This window comes from Papaver somniferum, chromosome 8, assembly GCF_003573695.1.
Source record: "Papaver somniferum cultivar HN1 chromosome 8, ASM357369v1, whole genome shotgun sequence".
NCBI classification, from domain to species: domain Eukaryota; kingdom Viridiplantae; phylum Streptophyta; class Magnoliopsida; order Ranunculales; family Papaveraceae; genus Papaver; species Papaver somniferum.
In genome coordinates this window covers 155,951,340-155,962,592 of record NC_039365.1, presented here as the reverse complement: position 1 = coordinate 155,962,592, position 11,253 = coordinate 155,951,340, and the positions used below count along the sequence as shown (strand labels likewise).

Sequence of the window (11,253 nt, the reverse complement as noted above, 5' to 3'; positions counted from 1 at the left end):
ATAAATTTCGCTTAATCTGAAGTGAAAATCTCTATTTTAAAATCTAAAATATTTTCGTTCATTGATGCCAATTCTTTTATAAGATATAAACATAGGAAATAATAAAACGTACTAACAACTTCAATAAAAATCAAGTACAAGTTTTGGCCTCCTGTTTATCTTCATTTGACGTATCTTCCATTCAACGCGCTCTTTGACAGTTTCTCATTTGTTTTTGAATTTTTGGTTGTTAACTTTCAAAACTGGAGCTTTCTTTGCCTTCTAGCGTATCATTTTCTTGGAGCAACTTCAAAAACTTGCACTTCCCTCTTACAATTTTTAATCTTTTTAAAACTCTCAAATATCTTAGAAACAACAGCTTCAAGTTTTGCATGGCAAAAAAGTGCGATCGCCTTTTCATCCATTGAGAAATAGATTTTAGAAGAGAAAATTCAAGAGAAGTGAATTTTGGTGTGAGTGAATTGTTTGAAATTGATGGTAATTTATAGAGGTAAAAAGTGAATTTCGAATTTTAAAAAAACTACATGTTGGCGTTTTTGCTACAAACGCCAACATTTTATGCTCAATCGCCGCGTTGAATCCTTTAGCGCCAGCGTTTTTCCTTCCAACTCCAGCGCTTTACCTACGATCACTAGCATTTGTCTTACGCCCGCTCGCTTGGTTATCTAACGCCAAGTGTTTTACCATAGTGGAAAAACCAGTTTGGCCATCCACCTGGCTCAACAAACACATGGGTTTGTTCATTCCCATAGGAATTGCTCTTAGAGCATATCCAATGGGTAGTCTCCAAATGGAGACTTACTCGCTCAAATGAACGACCACTCAATCAAACGAATGAGAGAACCCGTTACGGGCAAATACAAAAAAAGACACTACACGGGAGACAGTCTCCCGTGCAGTGAAAAAATTTGGGATTTTGATCAGACGGGGTACTGTCCCCCGTCAAAAAAAAAAAAAATCCAAACGGGGGACTGTCTCCCGTTTGGAACTAAAAAACTTCAAAAACGGGGGACTGTCCCCCGTTTGGTGCAATTTTTTTTTGCTACACGGGAGAGAGTCCCCCGTGTAGCCCTATTTTTCCTGACGGGGGACAGTCCCCCGTCCAGTATTACAATCCCAACCACTTGCCCAGATGAACGAGTGCGTGAACAGGTTTGGAAGAAAAGAGGGTTAAAGACTACCCATAAAAATATCAAATTTGGTCAAATTGGTAGAGCACTCTTTCATTTGAAAGAGGGACACTATTCGTAGGATTTGCTCTTACAACCTAAAATTTAAAGACTTATGGATTAAAATTTAAAAACTTGTAGATTTACATTGAAAATTCGACAATGAGCGGAGGATTAATTTTGGAAGGGAAAAGAAAATCTAAAAGTGTGAAGATTGCATTGATATCCCTATGTTAAAATATTGAAGAAATCGTATTGGTTAGAAATGAAGCAAACGGATCGCTAGCTACTATAAACTAGGAACCGTTAGATTATAATCTAAAAAGATCAGAAAACCAAAAGACTAAAAGAAACATAGTGCACATATCTTATTGGTTAATAATGAAGCACACAGATCGCTGGTTTGTGTAAACTAAGAAGCTGTAACAACCGCTGGATTATAATCTAAGGAACCGAATACCAAAATCCAGATAGAAATCCATTTCTTGAGTTCACTAAAAATAACCGATGATTCACAAATACGATTCCATCTCTCAACGATTCACAGAAATTTCTCTCACTTTCAAAAACCCTAGTTTCTAGGGCTGCACAAGAACCGGTCTACACGACCTGAACCGGAGTAGAACCGGAAAAACCGGACTTGTACCGAACCGGAACCGGCTTGACCGGTACAGACACCGGTTCTGAAATTTGAGAACCGGACTAGACCGGTACAGACACCGGTTCTTGGGGAGAACCGTACTTGAACCGGACCATTTGTACCGGCTGTTATTAGCCGTTGAGATCTATCTAGGTTTTTAATCCTAGCCGTTGAGATCTATATAGGATGTCGAGAACAAAAGAAAATGAAGAAGCATTCTTCAGTTCTTTCTTCTTCGTCTCTTCTTCTCACTCAGCGGCAGCATCAGTTTCTCGATTCTCTTAGGGTTTGAATCGAGATTGAATATCAGTAATATCAGTGGATCACCATCTCTATCAGGATTCAGGTCAGTATTCTTCTCCTTAGGCTTTGAAACTTTGAATCGTTTGATTGTACATTGATTTTCGTATTGAATATTGATTTTTTTGACATAATCTCTAGCAAACTTTTTGATTTTATGAAGTTAAAATCATGGGTATGGTTCTAATTTCAGTTTTATGATCCGAGTTTTGATTGTATTGATTTTTTTAGGGTTACTGTATATCTGGTTGTATTGATTTTTTTAGGGTTTATTTTTTCATTTTATTTTGTTTTGGTTTGTCTGATTGTCTCTCAGTAGAATTCCTTTTCTAATTTCAGTTTTATGTTCTAAGTTCGTTTGTATTTTTTTTTTTTCAGATATTGAGAAGATTAGTCCAAAGGCCAAAGCAGAGAAGAAGGAAGAATTAGATTTTTGGGGTTCTCAAGTACTGCACAATGGCTTGTGGTAAGCTCAATTTTTACTCAACTCTTATATAAAGAAACAAGCAATAAGAGTTCAGTGCATATTGATATGGATCACAATGCAGTTTATCTATTCCTTGTTAAATTTACTTGAACCTTTACTGACTACTGTTTCTTGTGCAAATTTACTTACTTGTTAATTTCCTCTTTAACTATAAATGAATTTCAGGCTGAACCGCTGAACGCTTAAGGATCGTGATTTGTTTCAGGGCAGCAGGTGTTACAAAATACCCATTAAAGACTTAAAGTACTTCAGAGTATGCACATCTTGTATTCTTTTTATCCACCGAAACAAATAACTCTTAAGATGAAATTAACAGATTCATCTTCAACAACATATACATTACTACTCTCTTTCGATGAAATAAGAAATTTTTGATTTTAATTGATTCCTAAAATTAGAAGAAGCATTTTACATTGATTAATCGGTAACGAATAATGATATATAACTATAACAATACATATGTAGGTCTCCATGTATTTTTTTGTTCCTTTTTTTCTTTTGTTTTCAATAATTAAGGAATCGAATAAGGTTATTCCTAATTTACGGAGTAGGTGTGACTAAAAATTACATTTGGTTCACCACATAAACATAGAGATGTCTTTTCGCCGTGCCAGCAGGTTAAACACCTGTTGATGCTACTCAAATTTGGGGTTAATGGTCGATAACCACCAATAAGAGTTCAGTGCATATTGATATGGATCACAATGCAGTTTATCTATTCCTTGTTAAATTTACTTGAACCTTTACTGACTACTGTTTCTTGTGCAAATTTACTTACTTGTTAATTTCCTCTTTAACTATAAATGAATTTCAGGCTGAACCGCTGAACGCTTAAGGATCGTGATTTGTTTCAGGGCAGCAGGTGTTACAAAATACCCATTAAAGACTTAAAGTACTTCAGAGTATGTAAACTAGCTTGTATTTCATTAATTTTACTCTTTCAGTCATCTTCGTTGTAGTCAGGGATATGAGTGGGGAAATGATGAGTTCTTTCAGTCATCATAGTGCTCAGCTAACAAGATATAGGGCTCCTAAATCTGATTGATAGATTACTTGAACCTTAAAATAAGAAGTGTGAAAGATTACTTGAACTCTTTCAGTCATCATAGTGCTCAGTCATCATTAACTGCATTGCTAGATGACCATATATATAATACCATTGGTTGATTATTATTTGTTTCTAATACTCTATAATGAATGTTGGTATAATCTGAATGTAATTGGTTCTGTTTTATGTTTGTTAGATGACCACATCAACTGCAACTCCAACTACAAATGCAACTGCAACTCCAACTACAAGTACAACTCAACAAACAGAAGTTGGATCATCCTCTCAAGCTGCATCTCACACAAATGAATCTGAAACTGCAACTCCAACAAGTAAAGGCAGAGCTGAAGCAGTTGAAGTTGGTGATATCAAAAAGAAGCACGGCAGAGTGAGATCATCTGTTTGGTTGGAAATGACTAGGATAGATGATGAATGGGCTGAATGCCGTTATTGCCACAATAAATACAAAGCTCACAATGACAATAATGGAACTTCTGGATTGCGAAAGCATTTGAATAGATGTCTAAAGAATCCTAACAGGAAGAAAGAAAAGGGACAACCATCTCTGTTGATGCCACCCCCAAAACCAGGTCAGGATGGTAAACTTATTGCTCATACTTACAATTATGATAGGTTAAGAAGGCGTCTTGTTGAGTGGATAATTAAGGATGAAATTCCTTTTAGAAAAGTAGAAGGGTCAGGCTTTGTGGCATTGATGCAAGAGGCACAACCTAGGTTCAAGGTTCCAGGACGTATGACAATTTATAGGGATATGTTAAAGATGTATGTAGAAGAGAAGAATAACCTAAAAACTTACTTCTTGACATCTAAGCAGAGGATATCTTTGACAACTGACACATGGACATCACCAAATAATTTTAATTATATTTGTGTAACCGCTCACTACATTGATCAGGACTGGAAACTGCAGAAGAGAATACTCATGTTTTGTCAAGTTGAAGGTCACACAGGTATTGCAATCGGTGAGAAGTTGGTGGATTGTTTGGAAGATTGGGGTCTAAAAGATGTGTTTGGTGTCACTCTAGACAATGTCAGCGCCAACACAGTAGCTATGGATCATCTGAAGCAAGTTGTTACTAGCTGGACAAGATCACCAATCAGAGCTAAATATTTACATGTAACATTCTCATTTCACATCATTAATTTATTTTGGAATTTGTCACATGCATCTTATGAGTTATGACTAATTTTTCTTGATGTTAGAAGCTGCTCAAAGATATGAAAAAGTTTTTGCAATGTTAGCACAGATTGATAAGGACTTTCAAGAGAGGTTTATTTTTGAGCAAGACAAGGAATCTGTTTTACCAAGTGATGCTGATATTGAGGAAGCTATAGCTAGTGATGATATCTTGGAAGAAGTGGTTGAGGATATGGAAGAAGATGAAGAGGTTGAGGATATGGAAGAAGAGGTAAATAAGAAGAAGAAAAAGAAAGTAAAGACTCATGCTCCTTATGCAGAAGATTGGGCTTATGCTAGAGGTCTTGTGAAGTGTTTAAAGGTATTCTTCGATGCAACTGTAAATTTTTCTGCTTCTACACAAGTCACTACTCATTCTTTCTTATGGGAGTTGGTATTCATCCATGAACAATTAATTGAATTTAGAGAAAATGTAGCATCAGATCCATTTATTTCACGTATGTCTCGTCTTATGTTTGCCAAGTACAATAAGTATTGGGGTGTGTACGAGAAAATGAATCCTGTTATGTTTTTTGCTCAATTGTTGGATCCAAGAGAGAAACTAAAGGGGCTAGAATTTACTCTTAACTGTTTGTTTGAGAACAATTTGTGGGAGGTTCAAAGAATCATGAGAAAGGTGAAATTAGAATTTCAGGAACTCTTTGATGATTATAGTTCAGTGTATTCAACTCATGAGGAAGGGTCATCTAGTGTTGCTTCGGTAGTTGCCAGTTCAGTTAGCACGCCATCTCAAGGGTTGAAATCAAGAATTCAATCAAGGAAGAGACAGCATTGGGACAACCCAAGTTGTGTTGAAGAAGCAAGAACAACGGAGTTAGATAGGTACTTGACAGATGTGATGATGGATGGAAAAATGCGTGAAGTAGATCAAGATGATGACTTTGACATATTGGCTTGGTGGCAGGCTAATGCAAACAGGTATAAGGTACTGTCCTACATTGCAAGAGATATATTAGCCTTGCCTGTGTCTTCAGTATCCTCTGAATCAGCTTTTAGCACCGGAAAGCGCGTGCTTACTCCATGGAGAGCTTCTATGTCTACAAAGACAGTTGAGGCATTGCTCTGTACACAAAGTTATTTACAAAAACCCATGGCTCTTGATCTACTATGTGATTATGTACCTGATGATGATGGTGAAGATGCGGCAGGTACTTATTTAGGTTTTTCTTCTTTTTTTGTTTTCTTTAATAGTAATTACTTTTATTGTATTGACTGAATTTTAATTATTTCTTCTTGTTTATTTTTTTTTGCATGTTGCAGTCATAATTGAGAATTTCCTAAAAGCTTGAAGTTTATTTCTTGGCTCCTTGCTAAGAAATGGAAGGTTGGTAACTTTCTTTATCTTTCTTGTTGTCCTTGTTGAAACATAATTTGGATTCATTTCTATACCAAATTCTCATTACTACTATGTAATTTATGGAAATGAATGCAGGCTAGGATTGCAAATTGCAAGTGCAGGCTTTGCAACCATCCATTTTCGTTTGCAATGATCACATGATTCACATTTCATTTCTTATCGTTATCGACTTGTCGTAGACAGACTTATAGTTGTGGAAATGTTGTTTTTTACTTTTTAGCAAACTGAAATTATTTTGGATTGTTGTTTTGAAGTTATGGAAATGTTGAACTTAAGTATGTATGCAACCTGAACTTATTTTGGATACATTGATCATATGGAAATGTTGTATAACTTAGTATTAATTTGTAACGTTTTCCGGGTAAAAAAACCGGTACCGGTCTTGTACCGGACCGGTACCGGCGGTACAGGTACAACTCCAGGTACAAGTACAGGTACCGGTACTCAAAAAGAGGTACCGGTCAACACCAAGTACAGACACCGGTTCCATAAGAGAACCGGTCCGCACCGGAGTATGTGCAGCCCTACTAGTTTCAGAATCATTTTAGGTTATCAATGGAAGGAACTGAAAGTGCTAATGTTGTTAGCAAGGGAGGACGTAAAGGCGGTGATAGAAAGAAAGCCGTAACAAAATCTGCTAAAGCTGGATTACAATTCCCAGTCGGAAGAATCACTCGTTTCTTAAAGAAAGGTCGATATTCTCAGCGTCTTGGTTCTGGTGCTCCCGTTTACATGGCCGCTGTTCTTGAATATCTCGCTGCTGAGGTAAAAAAAACCTCCTAATTTTCACTAGTTTTCTTCATTTTGAATCCGGGTTTGTAATTGATTTTGATTTTGTTTCTGATTTTTTATTTGGGTTTTTAGGTATTGGAGTTGGCCGGAAATGCTGCAAGAGACAACAAGAAATCGAGAATTATCCCAAGACATTTATGTTTAGCAATAAGGAACGATGAAGAATTAGGGAAATTGCTTGCTGGTGTTACAATTGCTAGTGGTGGTGTTCTTCCTAACATTAACTCTGTTTTGTTACCAAAGAAGAGCGGAAAGGCTGAGGCACAGAAATCCCCTAAATTTGCAGGCAAATCTGTTGCTTCTAAATCTCCCAAGAAGTAAAAATATGATTTATTTACTTAGTAGTAGTGCTCTGAATGTATAAGCAATGAAACGTGTAAGTAATGAAATGAATGAAACATCATTTTCTTCAAATTCATGTCCACCATTCAAAGCAATCAAATTTGTAGTCTTTATTTTCAGAAGATAACATTAGACACTCATATACCTTAATTTAATCACCTGCTTACTCTTTCAACGTCTCCTCCGCCAACCCATTCATCCATCGGATCCATCTCTTCAAGAAATATATCTTTGAAATCTGAGTTTGAAATAGAGACAGCATTTTGCAACCGAAGATTATGATGAACAAATGCAAGGCTAGTCAACTGTTTCTGCACTACAGGGTTCCTTCCATTCATATGTAGTTGCTCAGATAGACTCCTTTTCAGACCATATTTTGAGGCACCTGTACACGTCTGACTTGAAATTCTCATAGCAAAACTTTGCAATTCAGGGCAATGACCTCCATATAAGGACCACCACTTCACTACATGCAGAAAAGAAATTGTAATTCAGTATCCAATACAACTAAATATCTGAGGATTGGCTAGTGGTGACTAGTAAACTGTCTGTTAGAAGATGTTTTTAGTATCCTAAGACTAACTAAGAGAAAAATAAAACTGAACCCATAATAAGGAAAGAAGAGTCGAGAATTTTCTAACCTGGAGAAAGCTTCGTTTTTTGATCAATAGCATTAGCAACCCCCTCGCCAAAATCACCACTAGCCTCTAAATAGTCATTTAACTGTAATAATATTAAATCTCGAACTCCCTTATCCTTTACCATTCCCTCAATGCAGAGTGAAATCCCATCCTTGATCTCATTATCATCTTCAACGTCCTCAGATGAGCAAAGAAGACTTGGATTCAAAATGTAGGCAGCAGAATGGATAGGGCAATGGAGTTGGTTATTCCAGATCCCATCAATTACTGTCCAGAAAGGCAGATAGTTAGTTTTCACGTCTTCATACTCCTCTTTTATCGTCTCTTTTACTTGGTCCATCGTTTCATATATGTATCCCAACTGGGGTTTACTATCTCCTCCACTGATTAGATGCAGAGCACGTATGAGTGGAAGGCTTCCCTTCAAAAGCATCTCGGCGTTAGTCCAGAAAGACGACACTCCAGTGACTAAATCAGTCACATGCACTCCATCAGCTGTTGAAGCTAAGGCTGACGTCTTCCATTCTGACGAACTAAACATGATCTCCAGATTATTCTTTTGAGTCTCAATTCTCTCCAGTATTAAAAATGGCGTCAGTGGCCTAATCCTCCTGGAACTGACTAGTTCCACCCCAGAAGTGTGTTTCATCATAAGCTTCAAAACTGTCTCATGAGTGTAAATGAACTGAGTAATATCCTTTGCCTTATCAAGTACACCTCTCCAGGGGTCCAGCATTCCTATCTCATTTAAGATGAGGCCTATGCAGTGAGCTGCACAAACAGTCCAAGATATAGTACTGTAATTCTCCATCAACTTTTTGCCCACTACGCTCAGTGAAGAAAGAGTAGTATATGAGACAATTTGAACAACATTCTGCATCCCAACCTCCTCAATAACTCCGCTTAACAATGTGATCATGGCAACTACATCTCCTATAATATCCGTCACATCAGCAGACTTCATAAATATGGGACCCCATGGGCTATCAACCACAAAATTTATCAAATGTCTCCCTTTCCCATCGATCCACCCGTCCAACAAAATACTGCATCCAGTACTTCCCCATGAGTGCACAACTTCTCGCACATGCTCTTGTGATGCCTTCAGTTCTTCCTGCAGAATCCACCCCTTGAGATCATTACAACTGGGCACCTTAGACAGCATGGATCCACGTCCAACCAAAGCATGCATCATTTTCTCGAAAGTAGGCGAGTTTGCAGCACTAAAGTCTATACCATTTTCGAAAAGAATCTGCCTATACACCTTTGATTTGCCTGGATGACTTGTCTTCAGCTTGTTTTTCAATCTTCCCTGCGGTGTGTGCATTTAATTGTTCGGGATTAATCAATCTCTGTGCCATCTCATCATTGTCTTTTAATCCAGAGTGTAGTGCGTCCTCTTCCGTGACAAATTGGTGGGTTGACTGGAAACATGGTTGCCTTTACATGGGTCGTTAGAGCTGGACTTCCTCTTCCGTAGAGAAGACGATTTGATCGATTCAAGAAATTTGGTGTTTGCATCTGCTTTTGTTATTCCCATCAAGTTGTTTTTCATTTGAATCTTCACATCCTCTGGAACTTCCAGACAAGGTAATACATCAGGAGGTATTCCACCCAAGTGTTGCTTAAGACGAGTGGAACCACTTATCTCCTTTCCACAATAATTGCACCTAACTCGCCCTTTCTTCTTATCAACAACTGTATAGTGAGTGTCTGTAACCACTGCAGGCGTAGCCATTGGCTTAAATTGGAATGTCTTGCTGCCAAACTTAATGTTTCAGTCCTGCATTAATGTAGTTCAGTATACGAGGTCAATCACCATGCAATTCATTCACAATCTGAAATAATAAGTGCAAGTGTGATCTTCATTTATCACACCGGCTTACAAGGGCAGAATTGCACAAGACTTATTAACCGCGGGATCAGGATCTTAGACTACCCATACTTGGTGGCACTATTCTTAACATTGAGACTGTGATTTACCATTATTAGTAAAAGGTAGAGCAGTGCATGTAGACAAGATCCAGGAGGGTAATGTGAGAAAAAAAAAAAAAACTCAATTACTATTTTCTGATAAAAACCCACCACTCTAAATCAAGTGTAGCAAACAGTACACCATATCCTAAACTGATTTTACTACTATACTCCATCTCCAAGAGAAAAATCATCAAAAATAAATGAAATGACTTACTTGAAACCAAGCTCTGAGTGGATGGAAGGAAGAGGAGGAGACCAAGTGAAGTATGATTCTCTGTAACAACGAGATTATTGCTTCGAATTAAAAAATAAAAAAGGGGGTGAAGAGAAGAAGAACAGTAAATAGCTATGAGACAATCAAAGGGGTGATGGATGGTAAAGAGATATAGATAGATGAGTAGAGAAAGGGAAGCGAAGAAGTACAGATAATCAGAAAGACCCGGTAGTCACTTCGTTTTCTCCGACGGATATTGTTGTGTTTCTAGTCAAACGTTAATGTATGTGTCAACAAGACTTTCCAACCATTGCCACGTCTTTCTGAGGAAACTGGGTTGACTCGGTTACTTCTTCTCAAAACTGTTACAAAAAACAAAATTTTATCAACCTGATGCTTTGCCAAGTACTAAGATTCTGATAACATAAACTTGTGGAAGGATAACTGAGTCAGGCAAAGAAATCTTATGAGCATATTCCATTCTAAAACGCAGTATGATGCTAAGGAAATCCGCCCAAACCAAGATTATCCAGATTGGACTATGCATGAGCCATTTTACGTAGGAAAAAAAAACGTCTAGAAAGTTATATATAACAATTCATCACAGATCGAGATTTGAAGGATGCCTAAGCAGTTCTTTTTCTTCTTTCGTACACCTTGTGAATAATTTTTTTTTCTTATGAATAGATTTGGTATGGAGATATTTTCTTTTTTCCTCTTATATTTCCTTTCCTGTGGTTGACACGACAAAGTCAACCTAATTTCTCGGATATATCGTTTGATATCTCACATTGAAAATATTATTTATTTCTGTTATTAAAAAAAAATAGTATATATATATTGTTGCAGAAAAGATGTTATGTTTCATGGGATATGGCAGGTCGGATAGTTTCGTTGGATACTCTTTGATCGCAAAGCAAGTGGGTGGGGCAGTTCGGCCTAGCTCGTTGTGTACCCTATTTCACGGTTTGCTTTAAAAATCTTTTTTGGAATTTTTGTTCAGGGTTTATCAGAGAACCTAGAGGGTATAAGTATTTATTCACTGAAGACAAGAGTTATTCAACATT

At 37.2% G+C, this 11,253-nt stretch overlaps 2 protein-coding genes across 2 annotated transcripts; one reads left to right on the top strand and one right to left on the bottom strand.

The window, feature by feature from the left end:
• The first annotated feature begins 1,677 nt into the window (after positions 1 to 1,677).
• LOC113303635 (histone H2A.1-like) lies at positions 1,678 to 7,421 on the top strand. Its single transcript, XM_026552680.1, has 3 exons — positions 1,678 to 1,744; positions 6,752 to 6,985; positions 7,085 to 7,421. The coding sequence occupies exons 2-3, from the start codon at positions 6,776 to 6,778 to the stop codon at positions 7,331 to 7,333; spliced, it is 459 nt and encodes a 152-aa protein (XP_026408465.1). The 5' UTR covers positions 1,678 to 1,744; positions 6,752 to 6,775; the 3' UTR covers positions 7,334 to 7,421.
• On the bottom strand, positions 7,411 to 10,534 carry LOC113303633. Its single transcript, XM_026552679.1, has 4 exons — positions 10,396 to 10,534; positions 10,187 to 10,246; positions 7,996 to 9,778; positions 7,411 to 7,820 (listed from the first exon to the last, which is right to left on the bottom strand). The coding sequence occupies exons 3-4, from the start codon at positions 9,320 to 9,322 to the stop codon at positions 7,510 to 7,512; spliced, it is 1,638 nt and encodes a 545-aa protein (XP_026408464.1). The 5' UTR covers positions 9,323 to 9,778; positions 10,187 to 10,246; positions 10,396 to 10,534; the 3' UTR covers positions 7,411 to 7,509.
• Between the last annotated feature and the right edge of the window lie 719 nt (positions 10,535 to 11,253).